The sequence below is a fragment of the Xiphophorus maculatus genome, chromosome 5 (genome assembly GCF_002775205.1).
Source record: "Xiphophorus maculatus strain JP 163 A chromosome 5, X_maculatus-5.0-male, whole genome shotgun sequence".
NCBI lineage: Eukaryota > Metazoa > Chordata > Actinopteri > Cyprinodontiformes > Poeciliidae > Xiphophorus > Xiphophorus maculatus.
This window is the reverse complement of record NC_036447.1, coordinates 26524678-26550104: the sequence shown is the minus strand read 5'-3', so window position 1 is coordinate 26550104 and position 25427 is coordinate 26524678. Positions and strand designations below refer to the sequence as shown.

At 40.0% G+C, this 25427-nt stretch overlaps 2 protein-coding genes across 2 annotated transcripts in view; one reads left to right on the top strand and one right to left on the bottom strand.

The window, feature by feature from the left end:
* Nucleotides 1-23694, bottom strand: part of ncf4 (neutrophil cytosolic factor 4) — a 33079-nt gene extending 9385 nt beyond the window's left edge. The window contains exons 1-6 of the mRNA XM_005810957.3: nt 22913-23694; nt 22535-22619; nt 21204-21363; nt 15080-15150; nt 12548-12675; nt 8782-8833 (exon numbers count right to left, since the gene is read on the bottom strand). Coding sequence (XP_005811014.2) covers nt 8782-8833; nt 12548-12675; nt 15080-15150; nt 21204-21363; nt 22535-22619; nt 22913-22944 — 528 coding nt within the window. The 5' untranslated portion in view covers nt 22945-23694. The remainder of the gene's footprint in view (nt 1-8781; nt 8834-12547; nt 12676-15079; nt 15151-21203; nt 21364-22534; nt 22620-22912) is intronic.
* LOC102234818 (parvalbumin-7) overlaps nt 1-25427 on the top strand; it is a 36551-nt gene that overhangs the window by 1032 nt on the left and 10092 nt on the right. The gene's annotated exons all lie outside the window — the stretch shown is intronic.

Sequence of the window (25427 nt, the reverse complement as noted above, 5' to 3'; positions counted from 1 at the left end):
AGAGTAGGAGGAAGAGGATAGTGGGTAATAGAAAAAGGAAAAGTTAAGCAGAGGTGCAGCGCTGCAGAGAGTTGATCAATGCTGCTTGTTTTTATGCTGGTTGTTTCCCACAGAGAAATGGTGATGGTGCCATTGGTGTAACAACAATGTTTCTGGAATAAAAAGGAAAAAGGTTATTTTTGCCATTTGCAATATTATTGTGGCTGAATAGGACAAAAATAGGTCAAGAGATTAGATCAATAGAAATTATGATTGTTTAATTGGGAATCAGTTCATCATTTATTTGACTGCGAGTTGCTTTTTACGTGTTGCAAAAGTGACATTTTGTAAGTAAGTTTCAGTGGGAAACTAACCTAACTTTGAGCTTTATGTGAAGTTTGCGTCCACTTTCTACAAATCCTTTTCACCTAAACGTGTTTTGTCTTTATGGTTTTTTTTTTTTTTTGGACAGGTATTGTAATTGTGCTAAACTTCCAAACAGGGACGGATGCACTTCACAAAACAGATAGCATCGCGAGTAAATGTGGAAATGTTAAAGAAACATTTCAAAATAAGAGACAAAGTGCAATCATTGACACAAATGGACAGTCACTCAACATATTCAGCCAGAATAGGTACAAATTAGCTAATCTGGCTAATTTGGTGCTACCATAATACAGGTCCTCGAGGGCCGGTGTCCTGCAACTCTTAGATGTCTCCCTGGTCCAACACACTTGAATCCAACAGCTGAATCACCTCCTAAGTGCAGTCAAGTTCTCCAGAGTCCTGCTAATGACCTCACTATTTGACTCAGGTGTGTTGAAGTAGAGACGCATCTAAAAGTTGCAGGAGACCGGCCCTCCAGGCCTGGAGTTGCCCACCCATGTGCTAGGGCCAAATATTTGACAAAATATTGATATGTTGTCAAATATCCATCCATCCATCCATCCATCCATCTTCTTCCGCTTATCCGAGGTCGGGTCGCGGGGGTAGCAGCTTCAGAAGGGAGGCCCAGACTTCCCTCTCCCCAGCCACTTCTTCCACCTCTTCCGGGGGAATCCCGAGGCGTTCCCAGGCCAGCCGAGAGACATAGTCCCTCCAGCGTGTCCTGGGTCTTCCCCGGGGCCTCCTCCCGGTGGGACGTGCCCGGAACACCTCACCAGGGAGGCGTCCAGGAGGCATCCTGACCAGATGCCCAAGCCACCTCAACTGGCTCCTCTCGATGTGAAGGAGCAGCGGCTCTACTCTGAGTCCCTCCCGGATGACTGAGCTTCTCACCCTATCTCTAAGGGAGAGCCCAGCCACCCTACGGAGAAAACCCATTTCGGCCGCTTGTATCCGCGATCTCGTTCTTTCGGTCATGACCCAAAGCTCATGACCATAGATGAGGGTGGGATCGTAGATCGACCGGTAAATCGAGAGCTTCGCTTTTTGGCTCAGCTCTCTCTTCACCACGACGGACCGGTACAGCGCCCGCTTGACAGCAGACGCTGCGCCAATCCGCCTGTCGATCTCCCGCTCCCTTCTTCCCCCATTCGTGAACAAGATCCCGAGATACTTGAACTCCTCCACTTGGGGCAGGACACCCCCCCTGACCCGGAGAAGGCACTCTACCCTTTTCCGGCTCAAGGCCATGGCCTCGGATTTGGAGGCACTGATCCCCATCCCGGCCACTTCGCACTCGGCTGCGAACCGCTCCAGCGAGAGCTGCAGATCACGACCTGATGAAGCCAAAAGGACCACATCGTCTGCGAAAAGCAGAGATGAGATCCTAAGGCCACCAAATCGGACCCCCTCAACACCTTGGCTGCGCCTAGAAATTCTGTCCATGAAAGTGATGAACAGAATCGGTGACAAAGGGCAGCCCTGGCGGAGTCCAACTCTCACCGGAAACGAGCCCGACTTACTGCCGGCAATGTGGACCAGACTATGACACCGGTCATACAGGGACCTGACAGCCCGTATCAAAGGGCCCGGTACCCCATACTCCCGGAGAACCCCCCACAGGGCTCCCCGAGGGACACGGTCGAACGCCTTCTCCAAGTCCACAAAACACATGTAGACTGGTTGGGCGAACTCCCATGCACCCTCCAGGACCCTGCCGAGGGTGTAGAGCTGTTGTCAAATATACATTGCCAAAATATTGACAAATATGTCTTTATTTTTGAGTGGCTACCTCAAAGCACCAAAGAAAGTTGCAAATTATGAGCAACGTGGCCCAAAAGCCTGAAACAGTAACACCAGGTCTGTCACAAGGAATGGGTCAAAATCCCCAAAATATTGCGTTGCTTATAGGACAAGTTACTCTACAATGACACCGACTTAAATTGCAACCATACTGGTAACATAAAAGTAAACTTCTGAATTTTAAGAAGTGACACTTTAAAAAAGTATCACTGAAATAACACAAGATCTTACCAAGTGTTTTCGGTCTCGTTTCTAGAGAAAATATCTTCGTACACTTGAAACAAGACAAAGATTTCTTAAGAGTACCTTTAAAGCAAGATGTAGTTACTTGCTTTAAGTAAATAATTACTTAATGTTAATATAAAAGTATTAGTTCAACTGACAAATAATTTCACTTAAAACAAGACATTTTCCCCGTGCTTAAGTGAAATGATCTGTCAATGGAACAAGAGCTTTTTCATCAATATTAAGACAAAATTGACCTAAAACAAGCTCACATTTTGTTGAAAAGTTACTTGTAAGTTGATTTTCTCTCATTTCAAGTCGAAGATATTTGAACTAGAAACTAGACCAAAAGTACTTTGTAAGATTTTCTATTTTTGCAGTGATGTGATAACTTCTGGTATTTGATAAACAATATAAATGAAAATTCAGGCAATCCGAACTGCTCCAAACCAGGAACGGTTCAATCTGATGTCAGACATTGAGATAAGAGGTTATGTTTCTTTCCATACATTCAGCTGTGAAACATGCACATATGTAGAGTGGCGTGAATGCACAAGCTTTGAAAATGAATAGCTAACTCCAAAAAGAGAGATTGCATCAGAAATTGGGTCTGACATGTCGACAATTTAAGAAACATTTCTTCAGAATACTCCACATGTTCTCTTGTGCGTCTCATTCACTGGCCACACAGGGAAGGACGTGTGTGTGTGTGGATGTGTGTCGAGAGAAAATGAGCCACATACTGGTGGCAGATTAATGAAGCTGGGGAAAGAGGGAGCAGCTTGGATTAACAATCCGCTGAGATTACACTCACCCAGAGGACAACACACACACGTACCGACACGCACACTTGTTCTCGCCGCAGGAATCCAGGGCCGCTATTTTTAATAAATGGCTCTTCACACTGTTTTATTACAGTGTGGACCTTCAGGTTGCAGTAATTTGCAGATGATGTGAAAATGTGTTTGAGGCCACCATTTCCAACTTAAACACCAAATACGCTGTGACAAAGCAATTTACCGTCTCCATATGCCTTCTGTCGCTCTATGACCTTATCATCCATCCTGTTATCCTTTTAAGATTGTTCTTCTGTTGTCTCTATTGTTGTCTCCATCCATAGCAATTGATGGTCTTACAGAAAATTAATTTATACAATAAAACTAAGGAGAAACAAGAAAGAGTCATTGTAAAAAGGTGAAAACAATGCAAGAACATTTTCCTTTAAAGTGTAGATTTTCACTGGGAGTCGGGTTTGGAGTCACAGTTGAATAATCAGTTGAGACAAAAATGTTCAGTTTTATTTACGTCCAAAGACATAAAACTCAAATTACGAAGCTAATTTTTACTATTTGTCATTAGTTTCGATGCAAGTGATCGATTAATGAGTTAATCTAAAGTTAATTGATCTTATCCATCGACCAACGATTGATTGGTAAGCGGCCATTTTCTTCAAAACTTTTGTTTTCTCTTGTGTCAAGAGGACTGACTGTCTTTCCTTAACGTAAAGGGCAACATTTTTCATAATATGTTAAATAAGAAAACACACATCAATTTTTCAACTGTATTTAACGCTGACTAAATTAACAGAAATTTGTGATTCTCTCGCGCTATTAAACTTAGATGCATTTATAAAAAATAGCAAAATGGGAACATCTTAGGTTGCTAAATATAAAAATAATTCCCCATTAAAAGACAGAAGTACTGGCTGTACTTTTGTATGAAGTACAAAACTCTAGAAGGTTTGGTTAAAACTTCCCTCTATGAAGTCTGTTAATTCACGAAAGTCCTCAAAACAAACCTTGCTATTTGTTATTATGTTTGTTTTTTTCCATAATGGCACAATTTTTCTGTCATCAAGTTCTCGCCTTCGTGGCACAAAAGTAATTTTTGAATCAGGAGCTGATGCTGCTCTGTCATGTGACTCGGCTGAACGAGCGCAATTAAGGTTATAACTTAACAAACTTAGCTGAGCTGGTCGAATTTTTATATTTCAAAACATTATTTAAGTGCATTATTTTCCATCCCTCACCAGACTCTCTTTGGACCGTTTCTCTTTCCCGTTCTTCTATGTCGCCGCCATCTTGAATCCTGTATCAGCTGGCTCCGCAGCTTATGGACGACCAGCGGCGCCCTCTGCTGGATGGCGGCCAAACTACAACACTAAAAGAAGGCCTAAGCGGACGTTATCAGTTAATCAATTGGAACTAATTGTAATCAAATAAACCATTAATCAACAAGTAACCGTAAGTTGATTACCTGTTTGCATCCCTAGTTTAAAGGTTTTACACAGAGTCCCTCCTCAGTTATTTATTATTTATCTTGGAAAACGATCTCCATGTTTTTGAGGCTGATTATTATTATTTATCTTAAAAGTAGTTCTACATTTTTGTACATACATATTAAACCACCTCTTTTCCAATTAATATTCATTAGAAAATCTGCAAAAAAAATCTGCAATGCCATATTTACTAGCATGCGCTGCATCAAGGTGTTTATTTATCCCGTTCCTGGCAGCAATTTAAAATGTGTTTTCCTCTCGAATTCTGCTTTTCTGTTCACTTGTGCTCATTTTCCTCACTGGACAAACCGTGCCTCTGGCTTATCCGCACGAAACTCCCACCAACCGAGAGCAGCTTGTCTCATTGACCTCGTTTAAAGCTCATAGTAGCACAGCTAATGACAATTACTCATCACGCTGTTTGGGGCAAAGCCTGGAATAAATCCTTGCGGAGTGGGAAGTGTTGCAGAGAAGACGGCAGTGCTCTGCAGTGACAAATGCCCGTCGTGTTCTCCTGTTATCCACAAGGCTCAGACCAGCCATTGATCATTGCTCGGATAGAGCTTAATAGCTTCTTTCCAGCAGCACTGGGAGCACACACACACACACACACACACACACACACACACACACGCACACACACACACACACACACACACACACACACACACACACACACACACACACACACACACACACACACACACACACACACACAACATAGCCCCCCTAAAAAATGCACAGAGGACCACTCACTTTTCCAGAGAGAAAAAAAGACAGAGCTAAAATAAATGTTGAGTAGGCTGGCAGCTTCATGAGTGGAGTACATCAGTGCTTTACTTCTGTGTGGGAGAGAGGGTAAGAAGACAGAGAGGAGGCAGTGAAATGAAGTTTGCCGATTAAAGACTATTTCAGTGTGCAGTAAAGAAAATTTATTGTGTGTGTGTGTGTGTGTGTGTGTGTGGGTGTGTGTGTGTGTGTGTGTGTGCTTATTAGAGTCCCACGGTTTTTGGTGCAGCACAAGGTCAGGAAAGCTAAATGCTTTAGCGAGGGGATGAAGCACGGATAGTTCAAGAGCTTCACTTCACCTGCAGACACGCACTCAGCATGCAGGCTACTAGCCTAGCAGACCGAGCCACTTGCACAAGAGGGAAAATGTATACCGAGAGCACACTGACAGCGCTAAAGTAAGGGGAAGACAAAATGCGCAAAGTTTGTCTCTTCCAGTTTTAAACATATGTTTGTAGTCGTGACTGAGGGACAGTGAACCTCTGAGTGGTTTTCTACGGTGGCCCTGAAGTTCAAACCACTAAACACAAATACAAATTAAGAAAACACAACAATAAAACGCTAGAGCTAGGTCCCAGTGGGAAACCTCAGACATCTCTGACTGAACGACACCACTTTTGGCTTCAGATACAGACGTTTTTCTGGTTGTTGAAATCATGAATGTTAGCAACGTGCTGATGCTAACGTAGCCACTGCTGTCCAACAATAGTTTGAATGAGGGCATGTTTTGAGGATGATTGAATAAGTCTCTTCACCCAAATCATGATTTCTACACTTCAGTTCATCCATTCATGCAGAAAGTTACTAGATAGCTAACCAGATAGCTAGCTTTTTAGGTAGATATCTCATTAGCTAGATAGCTAGGTGGCTAGACAGGTAGGTAACAAGCATCATCATTATGTCCTCTAGCCTACAGATTGTCTGCAGCATGTTTACCTTACATTTGCTGCAATAGCTTCCCAACCAAACTTGTTCAGCTCTAAGGTGAATGACTGCTGCATTAAAACATTTTTAGCAAAGAACAGAACAATAATGACAGAATGCGACGAGGAGGCAGCAGAGAGGATTAAAGCTAGAAGGTTACAAAGTTGTGTAGAGAAAACTTGTGTGAGGGGCAAACAGAAGGACGAGGAGTTTGATGTGTCATGGAGAGCTTTGAAGGGAGAATGATGAAGAGGTAATGCAAGGAGAGAGCCTCCTATGAAAGGAGGAATGGATACACAAATTAAATTAAAACAGGAAGTGAAGCGAGACAGGAACTTTTGATGAGGTCAACAAGGTCACAGTGAAGTGGATGAAGAGAGTTGCACTGGAACACTTCAAAATCATAATCCCTGTTTGACACAGGAGCCTAAAGGTTTCCACCTGTCTTTTCTGCCTGCTATTTTGAGATAGTTAGTGTTAAATCTACTGCAGAGCTTTTGGAATATATCACATGTATATGCTATGTTTTAAAAGAACCAAAATGATTAGCAGTAATAGTTAAACAGGCTTTTCCTAAAGTGATAAAATATTTTCTTGAGGCAGTGTCTCATTGAATTCACTTATTTTTAGTTCAGTCTGTCGGCGTGTGCAACCATTTTCACTGCAAATGCATCGGATATTAACCATGTTTATGTTTACACATGGATGACAGTTCAGCAAACCAGACTGACTTTTAAAAAACTTTGTGGGGCGCTGTGGTGGCGCAGGGGCAAAGCATGACCCACGTTGAGGCCTTAGTCCTTGTAGCAGTGGTCGTAGGTTCGATTCCCGGCCTGGCGACGTTTGCCGCATGTCTTCCCCCTCTCTGATTACCCTGTTTCCTGTCAAACTACTTTCAAATAAAGGCCACTAGAGCCAACAAAACCTTTAAAAAAAAAAACTTTGTTCCTACCAAACTTTCATAAGAATGCAGACATTGTTTCTGACTCTTGTCTTGCAATTGTGAAAGAAACAGAGTTCAACAGGCCTGTAAATTTGTCTTTCACACAAGCAGGATTATTATTATTATTATTATTATTATTATTATTATTATTATTATTATTATTATTATTATTATTATTATTATTATTATTATATTTCCCCATGATCAGGGAGATATTGGCTCCTAGTGGAGTGGCTCTTCAAACCTAAACTATGATCGGATGGCAAATTATTCTGAGGAATTCTGAGAAAACAAGTCGTCCAACTTAAAAAGAATTGAGTTAATTTATTACAAGTAGTGAAACTGAGTTCATCCAGGTAAAAATATTTAGTTTGTTAAGTTTTCATGTCGAACCAACGTAAATAAATTAAGGTTGACAAACTTAATTTGATTACATGTAACAAATTAACTCAATTGTTTTAAGTGGGACCTCATTTTCTCTTTTTTTCCCCGGTATAAGTAAAGCGGCATCGTATTAAAGGGTGTCAATATTATTGTATGGTTAGTTCTTATGGCTAAATCATATAAATTTTCTTCTTTTTTTTCCACATAAAATAAGATTAAGAGTAAAATTACCTATTGATTAAAATTTTTACTAAAATAAAATGTTGCTTTAACAAAATGTCAGATAAAAACATCCTGGATTGTCTCTTTGAACATAATATGAAATAATAAAAGAAAAGCATTAACAATGCTATTTTGCTAATCTAGACTGCCTTCTGCTCTGTTCCTATTTGTTCTGCCGTGATTTACTTTATATTTTAGAACATTATTATGATCTTTACTTCCAAGATGTTTGGATAAGAAACAGCCAGTTTTCATTAGAACAACCTTTAAACAACTTGCTGAAAACACAGAAATCTACTAGATCCTCCAGTAAACATCTTCTTGTTTTACCCAGAAGCCACTCTAGATCAGCTGTTTCTACAGCGTCCAGCTTTACAAGCAAATTCAAACCATATTTACACTCTGAAGGTTTCACTTAGGCTTTGGCAACTTTATTCCCGCCACCCCCCTTGTTATTTAATTCCTTTCACTTTTTTCATTTTCAGATTGTGTAGGATTTTATGTGCCGTTTCAAACTTCGATGTATTTCATTTTAATTTGCGAGAATTGTTGGATAGAATTAGCCTAGTCGACTTTTAAACTTCTTTTCCTACATGCCTCTTAAAACTTTTGTAGTGGCTCAGGGTTTAACTCAGGTAGTGTTAGGACTCTGCTGATGTGTGTGTGTGTGTGTGTGTGTGTATCATGAGCTGCACTGAAGCCAACAGGTTGCTGCTAAAAGGATAACGCAGCATGTTTCTGAGTGAGTTAGTGCATTCTGCGTGGTTGCTTTAACTACGAGGTTGCAGCTCTGTGGGAGGTGATCGTAGCCAAAGCAGCAAAGAAAAGAAAGAAATGCGGCTGCATGTACCTCTGCCCTGGGGGAGGAGAAGAGGTCCATCTTTGGTGCTTTTACTGTTTTCCTAGAACACACAGAGAAACGTAGAAAGAGTCACGCAACTGAACGTCGTCTGCAGAAGACAAGAGGTGAAAAACATGCAAACTGATAGAACAAGCTTTTCCCAAAATAATCCACAGCTCAAAGTGAGAGGACGACTTAATGTGTGTATTTTCGGTCGGGACACCAGAGCGGATTAGACGTTTATGCTATTGGTTTGCCTGAAATCTGTCCTGAGAAATTAGATGTGCTGTCATGAGATTTATTTATTTTATTTTCCAAAAAGGCAGATACATTATAAGGATGTTTTTTATATATATATATATGAAATGTTTGGATGTCTTAGATCCAAATTTGGCACTAAAATTTCCTCATCATAAAAAATATTAATTTAACATCAAATACATTTTTAACTAATCACTTATGTATTAACAGTTTACTACAAGCATAAATGTAAGTTTTTATTCTTTCTTGTCCTTTATATATATATACAGTGTATATAAAAAATGCAAATAGTGTACAGAAATTTCATAATTAACAAGGTAGATGCAGAATAAAAAATTTTCTTAACATCTAAATGATTTTAAGAAAATCAAAACTCATAATGTTAATACTTCAATAATTGAATCAAAAATCCTCCCAAAAACTGGTTTGCCTGTATTATACCTGAGACTAACAAAATTATCTTTCTTGTTCAAAAACAAAATTTGTAGAAATCACAGTGACTTCATGCTCCAACAAAAACCCTCCGCGATACGATCAAAAAGAAAATAAATGCATCAGGTTGTCAAAAGAAAAAATGCACAGCGGTTTAAAAATAAACGTCCTATTTACCTCAAGAACTGTCTCTGCTCTAAAGAGTTGATGGGAACACCGAACGTGAGAAGTGGTTTCAAACAAAGTAACAGTCTCAGAGGAAGACACTCAAAAGAGGAAACATCGGTTTCTTGAACGTTTCCAAAAACAAAAAAAGCTAGATTTTCCTTTGAACTGCCTGAAGGTAGGCACAGGACAGGGGAACAAGTCAAACCTTTGCATAATTTCCTGTTGAGAGAGTCTCCACTTATATCTGACTGGACCACAAGAAAAGGAGCCAATGAGAGGCTCTGAAAACTGTTAGGTAAGAGGAAGGAGATTTTTGTGTAACTTTGCTTGCGTTGTTTCTCTGCTTCTTAGCTCAACGCAGCCAGAAACTGAGAGGAAAACGAGGAGATGTTGCCTTGCAGGCCCGTTCATACAATTGAACATTCACATTTTGGTCAAATTACAATTTTAATGTATTTTATTAGGATGTTATGAGTTAGATCAACACAAACTGTTGTATACCCGTGAAGTGGAAAGATATAGAGACATGATTCTCAGTATGTTTACCCCCCCAAAAAGGATTTTGTGATACACTTTATCCAATCTGACTTAACTTGAGCAATTCTGCAATAAAAATAATAATAATAATAATAATAATTAACGTGATAAAACAGGTGGAGATTGTTGTTCAGATAAAGGCTATTCTACAAAGTATTTATTAGAAGGATAAAAAAATAAAAGGCAAACAACATTTTAAGACTACATGTGGGTAAAAAAGGGAACTATTCATCCTTTTCCTTCCACTTTACAATTCGACACAACTTCACGTCAGTCTATCAAATAAAATCTTACTAAAATCTTTTGTTTGTGAAAGAGAAATTTAAGGGGTTGAAATCAACAATGGTTTATTAGTATTTAACACAATCTGCATTTTTTTTAGTCCTCTCATGTTGTCTTCAATGCCAGGAAGCTTTAATTTCTAGGTCATTAACGTCTATGAGACAGAAATCAGCAATGTAACCGAGACCCGGATCTGAAAACCTGGAACTGTCTTACATTTAGAGAGGAAGTTCATGACTAGAAAGGTCACTGTTGCCACATTGCATGCGCTGGGAATTATTGTTGAACTCCTGGCTGTGGGAAAGCACCCACACCTCCAGATTGTGCATTGGCTGGTTGACCAAAAGAAACCAGAATCCTGAGTACAAAACATTCTCATGATGGTAGTATTGATTGTGGTGTAATAATCTATTTAGCAAGTATTGAGTGGATTAGTGTTAAGGTTCATTTTATAATAAAATAGAGATTTTCAAATTTGTGAAAATCCAGAAACATTGAAACATTTTTAGAGGTCCTTGATACCGAATGTTAGCCCCAGGCTCTGGATTTGGAAAACACACAAATCCAGAGCCTGATTTGTGTGAAATTACCTATTGCCATCCGATCAATAGGTAATTTCTTTTTCTTTGTTAGAAAAAGAAAAGACTTTGGAACTAGAACTGAACTAAATATGACAAACCAATGTAAACAACAGACCAAAGACAGGAAGAAGGAACTTTAACCACAACACAATGAATCCAAATCAATCAACAAAATAAGGCAACAAGAGGATGTAGTCAATCAAAAACTACAAAGACACAAAAACCCACTACCAATGAGTGAAACGTCTTCGGACCCTAAACAAGAGCATAAATATATAAATATATAAAATTTAATGTAATCATAACAATAAGAATGTAGTGTAAAAAAAACCCTGTCTCTAATTTACGGTAAAATACCGGCAGCAGAATTTTAACGTAGAAATACGGTTTTGGTCATGGATTTTGGATCTGATGGATTTTACCATATTTTTTTAAAACATATTTATATGGTCTAAAAACCACTGCTGCCAGTATTTTACCATAAATTAGAGGCTTTTTTTTTTTTTACAGCGTGTCAATTGTTCCACTAAGACATATGATTAATGAGACTATTTAAGGCATGGCAGAGAAGTTTCACTTCCACTGAACTGACTGGAGTCAACATCATTCCAACATCCCTGTGACTCCGACATCAGACGTTTGGCTAATAGCTGATGACATCCAGCAACATTTACACCATTTGTCGTGAACTCGTACTGAAAACCAACACTTCTCTGAAAGCCGTTTTAGTATTTCATAATTCCTTTGGAAATGATCACAAGAGCTTCCTCATAGTTTGAATATTTGTACGGGTTGTTCTTTTGTTACACAACAGAAAGTTGATGAGATTCCTGGAGAACTCTTAAAAATGCAGGGCGCATTAAAATTGTTATGGTATCCTCATTTGTCAGAAATTAACACAAACATATTTTGATTCAATTGATGTTTGTCAAGGTAGTGACATAAGTGGTCAAAGGTTTAAAACTTGGCTGCTTTTTCAAACATTGTAAATCTAAATCCTGACCATCTTTCAGGTGGTCAACGTGTTTTGTAATGTACTTAACTCTGACCTACATATCTTTAAAGCAAAAACAGGTTGCTAAACCCAAGGGCTGAAGTGGTGTTGCGTCTACAAATACTTAGCAGAAGATACTTTTTCAAAAATTGGCAGTAGGAAATTGTGGCAAAGACAAACTTTGTTGTCAAGTCTTAGCTGAATTTGCTCGCAAATACTAAGGGTGAAACATTTGATCAGATTTAAAATAATATCTCAGCTCCAGCAAACCAATTGACAAATAACTGTGACCGTTTCTGACTCATATGATCTGGTTAAAAATAATAAGATAAACAGATTAATGTCATCAGCGTAGAGACTGTAACCTAGTTCCCCAATTCCCAACCAGAATCCAGGCGCTGGTGTGTTGACTGTATTGTCAGGCTGCTTTAAACACTGGGAAAGGTTCAATGCCCTTTGTTTGAGGCAATACTGTAACTCTGCTTCAGTAGTGCTTTTATTTTGAAAGTGCCGGGCTTACACTTTGCGGGTGGGTGGACGAAGACGCCTCAGGGCCCGAGGCGCGTGCTGGCTGTCCTGTTCCGTCTGGTAGAAGAACATCCTGAGAGCATCATCAAGTAGCAGCCATGTTGGAAGACCAAGCAGCCTCTGAGGAGAGAGAAATGAGGATGAGTTGGGCGAGGGGAAGTGCTGGAAGGACGCAGTGCCTCACTATCCTCATGATATGACAAGGATAAAGAATAAAGATGAGGGAACAGATGCATGAACAATGTCACAAACAAGAATCATATTAGCGGCTTTTTTGGCACGCAAAATGGAATTAAGAAAGAACGAATCTGCGCACCTCTACTGTAGAATAAAGAATACAGGGAGGGGGGTTTTCACAAAAGTGAAAAAATCCCCAATATTTTTTTTTCTTTTGCCATGTAAAATAATTATTATATTACCTCTATATTAATAACATTTTTCTGTTGAGCAGTTTTTGTTATGTTTGTGATTTAAAGGGGCAGTGTTATGTGTTTTCCAGGCACAAAGTGCCATTTTATAGCACAAGCAATTAACTATGTCAACTTCAGTTGTTAGGAAAATGCTATATATTGTATATCAAATGTGACTTAAAAGAAATTTTACTTTGCAACTTAACACTTGAAATTGGGCCTCTGTCTCTTTAAGAAACTCCTGCTCTTTCTGAAGCTCCACCTTCAGGAGGTGGAGCTTGGCTCCTCTATTAACCCTTTAGCATAATTTTTACCAGCGTTGCTCTGAGAAGTAGCTCGTTTAATGAACCCAGCAGATGTGCCGTTCCACCAGGTGTTTGCTAATTGCTGCTGGCTAGTCTGAAGGAACTGAGTGGGGTCGTTGCGGGGCAGTGGCGCTGTGTGAGGCGGAAGTGAACTGGCAACCCACCGGTTCCAGAACAAGCTCTACCACTGCTGCCACCTTCACCCCATGCTCCACTCCGTGGTGGTGGATTGCTCTCTCAGGGTCAAGGGTCAGTTTTATTCATCAGGTCAAGTCTCTTGGTGTTCTGTTCATGAGTGACGGTAGGATGGAGTGGGAGATGGATAGACTGACAGGTTTGTCAGCAGTAATGTGGGTGCTTCCCTGGTATGTACCCTAAATTACCGGTTTAGCTTCATTCTGATCCTCGACACGGACACAAGCAGCAGACTTAAATGACTGGACTCAACCTTAGAGAGTTCAGTCATTTGGAGACAACTCTAAGTGCAACAGCTGTTGCTCTGCAGCTGAGGTAGGTAAGGGGTGCTTCCTTCCTAGGCAACTTCCTTTAGAGGTTTTCCACCATCTCGCACTTGGAGGATACCCCAAGGCAGAACCCAGTGGAGGGAGTATTTATCCCTTCTAGTCTTTAAATGCCTTTAAGATTCCCCAGTGAGAGTTGTAGAGTGTCACTGTGAAGAAGCATGTCTGGGTTTCTTTACTGTTCTTGTTAACTCTGCATGCCAACTTTGGCTAGGCAAAAAGGCAGCAGATGGCTGGATGTACGAATGTTAGTGAATCCAGGTGTCTTGATGAAGGGAAACTGGAAACAGTACAACACTGAACCGTGCTACACCATCTTATGCTTTGGTTGTTTGCCATAAAAGTTAACTGAAGCATAATTGTGCTCTTAATCTTTTAAGGAAAGAAAAACATATTTTTAAAACTCCTGTGGTCTTAGCGTGACAATAAAGAGGAGCACAGCAAGTGTCACAGTTGGACAGCGGGGAAGCGGAGGGCTTGTCCAGTCAGACCGTCAGTTCCCAAAACTACACGACAACAAACAAAAACCTTGTAAAAGCGCACACAGGGTCAGTATGACACTGTTGGACCACCCACTGAGTAAAAAACTCATTGGGTCCAAATGATGGTCTCTTTAGACCACCCTAAAGTAGTCAAGGACAGGATTGTCATGACAAGAGCAATGGGTTTGCTAATTTCAGCAATGGGTTCAGTAAAACCCACATGGTTCGGAACACCTGACCCATCTTCTGTCAATTAACGTCTGGTGATGCCAGCAAATATTCGAAAGGCTTAACGACAACTGCAAAGACGGGAAAGGGCAAGGACAAGTGGAGCAGTGGAGTGGATAAAAACAGAGGAGATGACCAGAGTTACAAGTGTAAGGCAAGCAAAGGCGATAAGAGTGTGAGAAGTGAGAGCAACGTAGGTTGTAGTAGAACAAGAGTAAAGGAGAAAAGAGAAGAAAGTGAGTGGGAGAAACAGAACCTGATCGTGTTTTTAGCAATGGAGCAGCAGCGAAACATGTCAAAAGTCCCACAACTAAAGTCAGTCAGACGTGATGTGGGCACAGGGCAGAGCAAAGAGAAGAGAGCAGAAACGCCTACATGTTGAGCTCCATCTCCAAACCACTGCTGAAATATCTGAGTCGGTGCTTATCCACCTACAGCATCGTTCTGCCCACTAAGATGTAGGTTTCTGCATCGCACGGCGCAGAAGACTGCGAGCGCGCCAGCAATTCCTTCTCCTTTGAACTAAATGTAAAAAAAACGAAAAAAAGGCGCTTATCATGAAAATCAAATGTGATTACCTTCATGTACGTGTTGAGTTCAGGTATTCGGCTTTCTGCAATCTCCTTTTTGTTGCCGATGTAGATTTTTCCTGCGGTCAAAGTTAAAGGTTCACAAAGACATGAGAGGAATTAAAAGGATTTTTCCTATATGGGAGCAGAAATTGTTGCACTTCAGGTGTTTGTCTTTATGTTCAAGATTTCACATGACTCTCAATTTACCCCACGTATCAGCTGATGTACTAAGGCCGCATAAACTGTGGATTATTGTCAACATGTTACTGTAAAGATAGTGAGCAGAGGTTATTTTACGGCTGCTTAAAAAAAGTATTTGCCCCCTTACAGAGTTGGCAATGATTTATTTTGATGTGTCTTGTCTTGACGTACCATACAGGAGTGCTGGTTGGTTTCATATGCTAGCGTAGTTTTGCTCTATAAGAGCAATATATTAAGATGGTATCCTAATTAATTGGTTGACTTTACTAAATCAATCCAGACTGCATCTGGTATCAAAGTAGAGCGATTCCACTAACGGAGTAGGAACCTGCAGCTAGTTTTTATTGTTCTGCTGCGTGACCCGAGTTCTCCTGAGCTGAAGGAGAACTCAAACTGATGGGTGCACATTATTCTGTAAGAGGCTTTTTTTTTGGGGTAAAATTTATGATTCCAACAAATAGAGCAAATAATTTATGCCCTAAAGTCCAAGTCAGGATTTGATCATATCAGGGTGAGATCATCAAACTACCAACACAATGTTTGACGTTTCGAGTTTGACAAAGCTAAATAGTTTCTTGCAGCACAGTGTTGCTTTTTCTTATATTTTCCCTACTTCTTGCTGTTGAACAGGAGCCATTTTTATGACTCCATCCATCCATCCATCCATCCATCCATCCATCCATCCATCCATCCATCCATCCATCCATCCATCCATCCATCCATCCATCCATCCATCCATCCATCCATTTTCTAACACCTTGTCCCTAGTGGGGTTGTGAGGGGTGCTGGTGCCTATCTACAGCGAACGAGAGGCGGGGTCACCCTGGACAGGTCGCCAGTAGGTCACAGGCCAACACAGAGACAGACAGGACAAACAATCATGCACACACACACACACACACACACACACACACACACACACACACACACACACACACACACACACACACACACACACACACACACACACACACACCCACACGCACCTAGAGAGAATTTAGAGAGACCAATTAACCTGACAGTCATGTCAAAGGTTAAGGTGGTAAATACACGTCGTGTGGCTAGCGACATTGTATTCTTGGTTTGGGTAGTTTTGTATTTATTTTATTTTTGTTTACCATTAATATATGGAATTGCTATTTTAAAAACTGCTTTTTGTAATTACTGAGGTCATATTCATCCAATATTACATTTCCATCACGATCTGAGACTCGTAAGTGTAACAAAAAAGCAAACAGAAGAAATCTGAAGGGAGACGAATACTTGTTTTCACCACCCAGTGGAAGTTTTAGCGATTTGAAAAGTGTCGTTTTACAGAAATTATATTGTTTTTAAAGTCAAACGGTGATTAGACCAATGAAAGTATTAGCATGCCAACACGCTCCGAGCAAAAATTCTAAATTGTATTTATTTGTTCGATCCGAGCCCCATCCTACGAGGTTTACACTTTAATAGGCTGGCGTGTAAATATTGAACCGTAATAATGGTCAAAACATCCATCAGGTTGACTTTTTTTTCTCTGGATCAAACATCTAACAGGAAGTACAGAGATGTGTTTTACTCAACCTGAGAACGTGACATTCAACTACTCCAGTGGTTTGTTTTCAGATTCGTCTGAGATTGGCTGTGATTCTAAATTGTTCCCCAGACATTCATGCACGAAGCGATGCTGTTTAATTCATCCTCATCCAGCCATCGTGGTTTTTGGACGTGTTGTAATGTCGGTCATCCTCTTTCCTCACCAACTGGGAAGTGGGGAAAGAGGAAACAAACAAACGCAAATTCTGACATCAACGTCTTTATGCGCTCCCCCACCTTTAATTAGAGAAGCCTGAACCGACGAGAGAGAGTCTGTATTGTTTTTCTTTTAGCCCGTCTTCCCATCAGCCCGTTCTCCCCACTGTCGTCCTTATTCCCTTTCCATCCTGATGAGATCTGGCAGTCCAATTAAACCAGCAGACTCCATAGTGGCAGCTGCTATATCTGAGTTTTTGGGAAAGTAGAACTTTCTTAATATAGTGAAACACATCATAGCCTTAAGGTTTTTTTTTTTTTTTTTTTAAATCGGTTTCATTGTTCCCAATAAAGACGTTTTGACTACGGACTTTCAAAGAACAAACTGGGTTAAAGAAAGATCTACATTTCAGCGTGCGTCTTGTGGATGTTTTACGGGTCATGTCCCAAAGGGAGGAGAACCGGGGGCGGATCCAGAACCTGATGGAGGGAGTAGGTATCGCTTCTGACCCAGAAACACATCGGGTCAAAGCAGGAGGTACTGCGAGCGATGCTGGGATTTCTTGTAATGCGAACATTTATGCAAAAATCAGACCACTTTGTCCAGAAAACACGATGTCAAGTTGTGTAACTGAACTCCGATTTTTTTTTTAATGAAGCCTTAAACCAAGACGAATGCCACATATATGTTTGATGTTCACTGCATGTCAACGACGTGGGTTTATGTAGTCCATGCACACACCGACCTCCACCCTCAAGATCAATGCCACCAGCTTGGAGGCGCCGGCTTCTTATTGGTTCAAATAGTGGCTTCCAGGCACAATCAATGTAGACGCTGATGACAAACCCCAGAAAGACGGACTTCTGGAAAAACAACGAGCTGAACAAAGGCAAAGGAAAGACGAAGGCAACGTAACGAGAACGCACCGTTTCTAATGGTGGCTCCTAAACTTTGGAAATCTTTGCCTTTGAAAATCCGAGTGGTGCATCTTCACTTCACTTAAATCTCTTTTAAAGGTTTTTGGTTCCCGATTGCACATCCACACCTCAACACACTAACCGGACTAAACAGGCAAATGAACAGGATTAAAGTGGACTAAACAGGCCCAGTGTGAATGGACCCTAAGTCCATATATTCTTTTGAATATCACGTACATCCAGTCATTTTTAAGGTGGCTGTTATCAAAACCTGGCAGCTTTGATCAGTTTTTGGGTTTTGTGAAAAGTGGCTAAAAGTGAGATTTTTTTTTTGTTCTCCTAGTATGTATTGGCAGATTAAAATATTTTAAAAGAAAAAAATCTTTACTTAGTGGTAAACAATAAAAAGAAACTACAGCAAACAAAATTTACAGGAGAAAATTTTAGGTTGGAGCAACAGAGGTGGGGGATGCTTTTCTGCCAAATTTAGCCACAATTTTTTATTTCTTTTAATTTTTTTTTGCTATTGTAGCTTCTTTCTACAGCAAACAGTCACCTCCATTGGTAAAATGTGAGAGCTCCAAGTTTGTCCCGGTTGAAAAACTAAACTTCTAAATCCCAGTTTGGGTTTCAGTTGAGGATTTAAATGGATATATTTGATTTACAAATATTGACAAAAAAGCTTTGAACCCAACTAATGGCTTCATCTGCTTTTAAATTTGCGTTCATGATGTTTTGATGATGTGGTCAGGAAGACTTTTACAAAATCTATTTGTCTCTGAACGCAGAAAGCGTAATGGATAAACATTTTAATGTAAAGGTTAGAGAGCGGCAGGGCTTTAACAGCGCGGCGGTGCGGCTGAAGTGTTTCCTCTTTGTTCGGCCGGCAGCAGAAAATCTCCGCGGCGACGGCGAAACCAGAAATTAGATTACATGTTGATTACACTTCTTCTTTTCTTCTCCACACAAACAGTAGTAAATGTTTTTCTTCCATTAGCCGCTGCTAATGGAAGAAAAATGTTTTCATTAAATTGTGAGGCATTTTTGCAGGGTTTTTTTTTTTTTTTTTTTTTCTGAAAACGAACCAATACAGTCAAACAGATTCAATGAATAATGAAGTAGAGCATGGAAAGTATTCAAACAAATCAAAATAAATTAATTCTGCTGTAAAAAAAAAAAAAAAGATAAATAATGATGCTACTTGTTAACTTACAAGGTCAATCAGGAGGTGAGTGTGTGTGTTGGGAGTTGTTGGTGTGTGTGTGTGTGTGCGTGTGTGTGTGTGTGCGTGTGTGTGTGTGTGTGTGTGTGTGTGTGTGTGTGTGTGTGTGTGTGTGTGTGTGTGTGTGTGTGTGTGTGTGTGTGTGTGTGTGTGTGTGTGTGTGTGTGTTGGGAGTTGTTGGGAGTTGTTGGTGTGTGTTCTTGACTCATATTCTGGGAAAATGTTTTTTTTTAGCGTTTTCTGAGAAATCTGCAGTGGGAGGATCGATGAAAACTTCCCTGGTGTTCTGGACTTTCAGGACGAATTGTCCTCACCACACAGAACTTTATTCTGCATCTTGCCACTCGCAGTAAAACAATCATATTTATCTGTTCTTGTTTAATATATTCAATCCTTTAGGTTATTCACACTGTTACATTAAAGCGGGCTGAACAGACAGTACATTTCCTGGAAATGAAACTGATGTGCAAGATGAAGTCCTATTAAGGGAATGCAACAATATATTGGCACAGATTTCCTTAATTTTGGGTGATTGGTGATTGATGATACGTGTAAAACTGATCACAAAGGTCTGAAAATCAGCCACTGTCTCCTTTTGCTCTGCCAGGAGAGAAGACTGACTAGAAACCAGGTCACCTTAGTCATCATGTTAGTCACTTTTCAGACAAAAAAAAAGAGAAGAAAATCAGCATTGCCAAAAAAATCTGAATGAACAAGGGTGTTTTAAAGATTGGTGATCGGCCAGAAAACTGCAATCGGTGCACCAGTAATGATCATATCTGAGAAAGTCTGCTTGGTTATGCACACTAAGTGCAAAAATATCCAAAGGAAATATAAATGACACGTCGGCGCTCGAGTTGCATTGCTGGACAAACGTCCCAGAAAGCTAAACAAGTTTAAAAGCCCACAATAAAATATCGCTTTGTGTGTATTTGCATCAATGACATCACAAGACGCTTTATTACGTTCGGGTAGATGAGAAATGCTGTTTGGTTGTTTCATAATTGGTGACTGCATGTTGTTTTTATCATGAAGCTCTATGAAGAACCAGGCTGTGGAGGTGTGATACACAGATAACATTAACATTGTTTAGCTTAGCTTAGCTTAAATTAACTTAACATAGCTTAACTTAACATAGCTTAACTTAACTTAAATTAACTTAGCTTAACTTAGCTTAACTTAAATTAACTTAGCTTTGCTTAGCTTAACTTAAATTAACTTAGCTTTGCTTAGCTTAACTTAACATAGCTAACTTAATTTAGCTTAAATTAGCTTAGCTTAACTTAACTTAAATTAACTTAGCTTTGCTTAGCTTAACTTAACATAGCTAACTTAATTTAGCTTAAATTAGCTTAGCTTAACTTAACTTACCTTAGCTTAATTTAGCTTAGCTTAGCTTAGCTTAACTTGAAGAACTCTAGGTGATTTTGAGTTGCAGCTGGTTCAAATATAATGTTTGAATATAGATGATTTATTTTTACAACACAATTAGTTTAAATTAATCGCTGCATTTTTTCAACATGAAATCTGTCCACTCTAGTCTGAGTTGGTCATATTCAAAAACTGCTTCCAAACGTTTTAATGTTGTTGCTCTTTGTTCTGAAACAAGTGCAGGCGCGAACGTTTTTCTGCATCCACACAGAACACGAGGAAATATCTGATTAAATCAGTCAAATAAGGTGAAAACTCAGAAGAACCTTGTTTAGTTGCCTTATAACCAGACGCCTTGTTTTGGGGAGGGTAGATTTGATCAATTCACAAAATACATCAAATGCTCACCATGAACTGGAGCTCTGTAGCTGATCTGAACTAAAATTCAGGCTAAAGTCTTTTAGCTTAAAAAATTCCAACCATTTTTTGTGTAGATTCTGTCTGGCATGGGAGAAAGAATCATGACTAGAAAAACCCCTCAGTTTTAGTATGAGTTATATGAAGGATTTCTGATTTGTCTGATTTGACAATAATAAAGACATGATTATAGCCCATGACAGACACATATCTGAACAACGTGAGATCTGACACCCTGATGAGTTGTGTGTCTGTCAATCAGCTGACCTGGAAGAGGAGGCAGGACGCAGGCGTTGGCACCGGGCCGGTCCGGGTCGTCAGGGGAGTATTTGCTCTCCAGGGTTTGGTGGAGGCTGAAAAACTCTCTGTAGCGCCGATAGATCAGATACTTACTGCCTCCCTTTGTCTTCACCTCGACCACAAACCTCTAGTTGGGAAACAGAAACAGAAAAGCACGTCACTGCGGCACTAAAAATATTCTACACGTTGCATGCAGAGCTGGCCCCAGAATGAAGGAGGCCCTGGGCAGAATCTATTTGGGGCCCAATAAGTTTTCTCATTCTTCAGTTAGCCCAACTTTTTTTTACAGTTTACTAGTGATCTACATTTAAATTACATATTCTATATTACATAATTTGTTTGAGAATTATACCAATCATAGAAAAGAATAGACTTTATAACACAGATACATTGCAGTATAAGGACACTGTTGGGTATTTTCTACAATTCAAAGGCTTTCTTAAATCACAGAGAATAAAAATAAGATAATATGGACACACACAAAACACGCATTTAAGAAATACGTTAAACATAGTTATTATACAAACAGTTCTATTTTGGTCATAATCAGTCAGGATAATATTTTATTTCTTCCCGCTTCTCAAATTGAAAAATACAATTGAATCAAAATTGGGTTTTGTGATTTTCCCCCCCCCCAGCTGTTGACAGTCTTGCATTTAAGCTGCATGAAATAATATATAATATTATTACTGTTGTTTAGGAATTTTTTTTTTGTTTAAGCTAATTTCAAACTATGACGCTCTAAGTGCACCGGGAGTAAGTGCAAGTGCAAAAATATACGTGAAAAGTTATTCAAAATACGAGTTGATTCTTTCATTTATGGTTTACTTTATGCAACCGGGTAATTAAAAAAAAGTTATATTAACTGCTTATTACAACCAATTACAAGCAATAGTCTACTATTGCTTGTAATTGGTTACAAGCAATTTCACACAAATCCAAAAGAAAATTACATTTGTGAATTATTTCGAGCTGCATGCACTCTGTTAACTGGATCTCATAATGCCAGGCAGAAGGACGAGAGGCTGCATTTTAAATAAATAAATAAATCTGATCACCAGGTGACACGCTCCAATGTTCTCATGAAGACTTGCTGTCATAAACACCAGATTTTAATACACCATGTGTAAAATTAAAATTTGGTGTCTCGTTATTTAGCGAGCTGCTTCACTGGCGCAACTCCTAAAAACAACTTTTACAAGAGTCAGGGATTTTAAAAGTGGCTGCCAGCTTCACGTTTAAACTACCCGGGTTTGTTTTCGTGAATGACTTGTGACAATGAATCTGTTAAGACTTACAAAGTAATCAATGAAACCTTTTTTCTCCTCGACGTCAGCGATGGTGGCGCTGATGGGGATGTTGTCCGGCAGCTGGTCAAAGTCACTGACGAGATGGAAAGACGTGATCAGTTACAATGTTCAGTTCTTATCGGAACCAGTTTTATTTGCATCCAAAAAAGGCTGAATTTGAATTAAACTCTTAATCGCTTCCAGCGCAAAACAACGCAAACATTGCTGCTGCTAATAATAATAATAATAATAATAATAATAATAATAATAATAATAATAATAATAACTGCCATAAACTTTCATTACCTCTTCAGAAATCAGGCGAACGATCAAATGAACTGAACTGTCTGCCTTCACTACCAGTTTTTGCGCACACTCGTCACTCACCTCTCGTCCCGCAGCTGCTGCGGCTGCGACATGTTTTGCGCACAGCTCGGTTCCGGACTCAAGGGGTAAGAAATCTGGGACTCCGGTCAGGAGGAGAAGCGCCTGTCAGAAGAGCTAGAAACGAATCAATTGCTCACACGCCAAACCGCTGAGAGGCTCTTCGGGCATCTGGTGGCTTGAGAGGCGCAACAGTGCGGAAACGGGCAAGAGTCAGGAAGCGAAAGTTCCCCAAAAGAGATTCATGAGCGGATCCGGCCCTGCAGATGTTCCGCCTGGCTGCGAGGGCGGGGAAATGTCACCAAACCGTTTATTTATTAATTTATTACTCTATCAGCGGACAACTTCAGCTTAGAGTGGGCCTGTCGTGGTTTTATTTGTATTGATTTTGGATTGTATAGCGAGCGAAAACCAAAATTCAATCTCCCGATACTTTGCATAAGACAAATGAAAGTGCTTTTTAAATTCAGAAATGTCACATATTTGTCTTGCTGTGGCCTAAATAATCGTAGGAAGGAGTCCTGAAGTGGAAAGTTTTCCAGCAGTCAGTAACCGATAAGCCACTAAAAACATTTCTTAAGAATCATGGCTGTTTACAGAATTTAATATTTAAAGTTAACTGGAAGGAAAATGTGCAGGAGAAAATTTGTTGAAGAGTTTAGAGGAGATCCACAATTTAGGGATCCTCGCTGGAGTGAGTAGCTGCGTATGTTGACCATATAAATGTGTAATTTGACATTTCGAAAATAAACTTGCATAAGAGAAACTCGCCAAATTAATAAAAAAAAGGTTTCTTGATAAAAAAACAAACAAATAAAAGTTTTGGTGCTCAGATGAGATGCTTTTGCTTTGTTTGTATTTTTTTTTTTGGCCACGAAATCGGCTTATTTTTGCAAAACTAGAGTGAAAACACTTTTTCCGCATCACATCCGGATCTTACTACTGGTGAAAACCACAAAGAAGAAGACGACAGGAAGTGGTTGGAGGACCATGGTGACTCAATGTGTGAACAAATGTACTCAAGTGTGATTTTAATTGCGTTTCTTATGTAATACAAAGACCAAAATTGCAAAATTGCGTTTTTTCCGACATTAGCGGCGCATCGACAAAGTTTTGCGCACATTTGTAACTATCCACCGGTGTGGGAGCCACCACACAGACGTACTCAGGATACGGACTGCAACTGCTGCATATCCTGCCACTGCTGAACCTGAGACAGCATCAGGCGGGTCTGTCTTACCTGGATTGAGGACAAAATAAATAAAAAAAAAAAGATTTGACTGTTGTAGATGTTTTGAGATGAGAGTCAATTTTGCATTTTGTCTTGAAATCAAGGTTCCAGAGTCTTGAAGACGAGTGGTTAGGCAAAAAAAGAAAAAGTTCTGGATTGTAGAGACACAACCGGCGCATTTCACCTCAAAACTGTCGTAGTGGGATCAGAGGAGAGCTCTGGAAAAAATCGACCAACGTGGAATAGTTGGAATAATTCTTACAAAATATGCTAATATTCCTGCCCTCCTGCGCTCTGATAGTGTTTTTATAACTACACATTTCCAAACTGAAGGTAATAAATCAGAACCAAGCTCTGACTTAGTTCTGTAGATTGAAAAGCTAAACACAGGAGTCGCTTTTGGGAACTTCTCTATCCAACGTCAGTGTTTTCCTTGAAACATGACCTCATATTTCCACTTTTTTTCCCCTCCTCATCTGAAGGGAAACACACACACACACACACACACACACACACTTCCTGAATCCACTATTTCAATCTGAATTGATCCAGTGTTGACCTCTGACCTCTTTTTGTCCCCTGTTGACACAAGAAAAAAACAGAAGACAGCCTGTGAGATTTGAAAGTGAGATCTGGTGACAACCAAACGCCCCTGACACTAGATGTCAGCAAAGCTGCTGAAATGACGAAGGTAGACGTGTTCAGTAGGACCAGTGATTTGGCATCTGGTGTGAAACAGTTTCTGATTTTGGTTTCTTCATCTCATTCAGTGATGTCGGCTCTGCTTAAGACCTAAAAATTGAACCGTCAGTCATTTTTTTTTAAAGCTGCAAAAGAGCAGAACTTCATAGCTACCAGCTTGTGTGAGCAGAAAGCAAAAGGAGGCTGCAAATTTGCTTGGCTGAAACTGGCTGTGAGTGTCTGACTGTCAGGGGGGAAAAACCCCCCAAAACAACAACAAGTGCACTGAAGTACACCGGTGCATAAAAGTGTGTGTGAGTGTGAATGAAGCGCATGTCGACTCCGTATCTATTTTCACGTTGCCTGAGATGGATGGGCCGAAAGGCTGCTCGCATGTCAGGCCATCGCCAGCCATGAATTGCAGAAACATTTTTTGAGGTTGTATTTATCTTCAAGGTCAGGCCAGCTGCTGAAGTCTGTTGTGCGTCTGGGATGTGGTGTGTGTGTGTGTGTGTGTGTGTGTGTGTGTGTGTGTGTGTGTGTGTGTGTGTGTGTGTGTGTGTGTGTGTGTGTGTGTGTGTGTGTGTGTGTGTGTGTGAGAGAGAG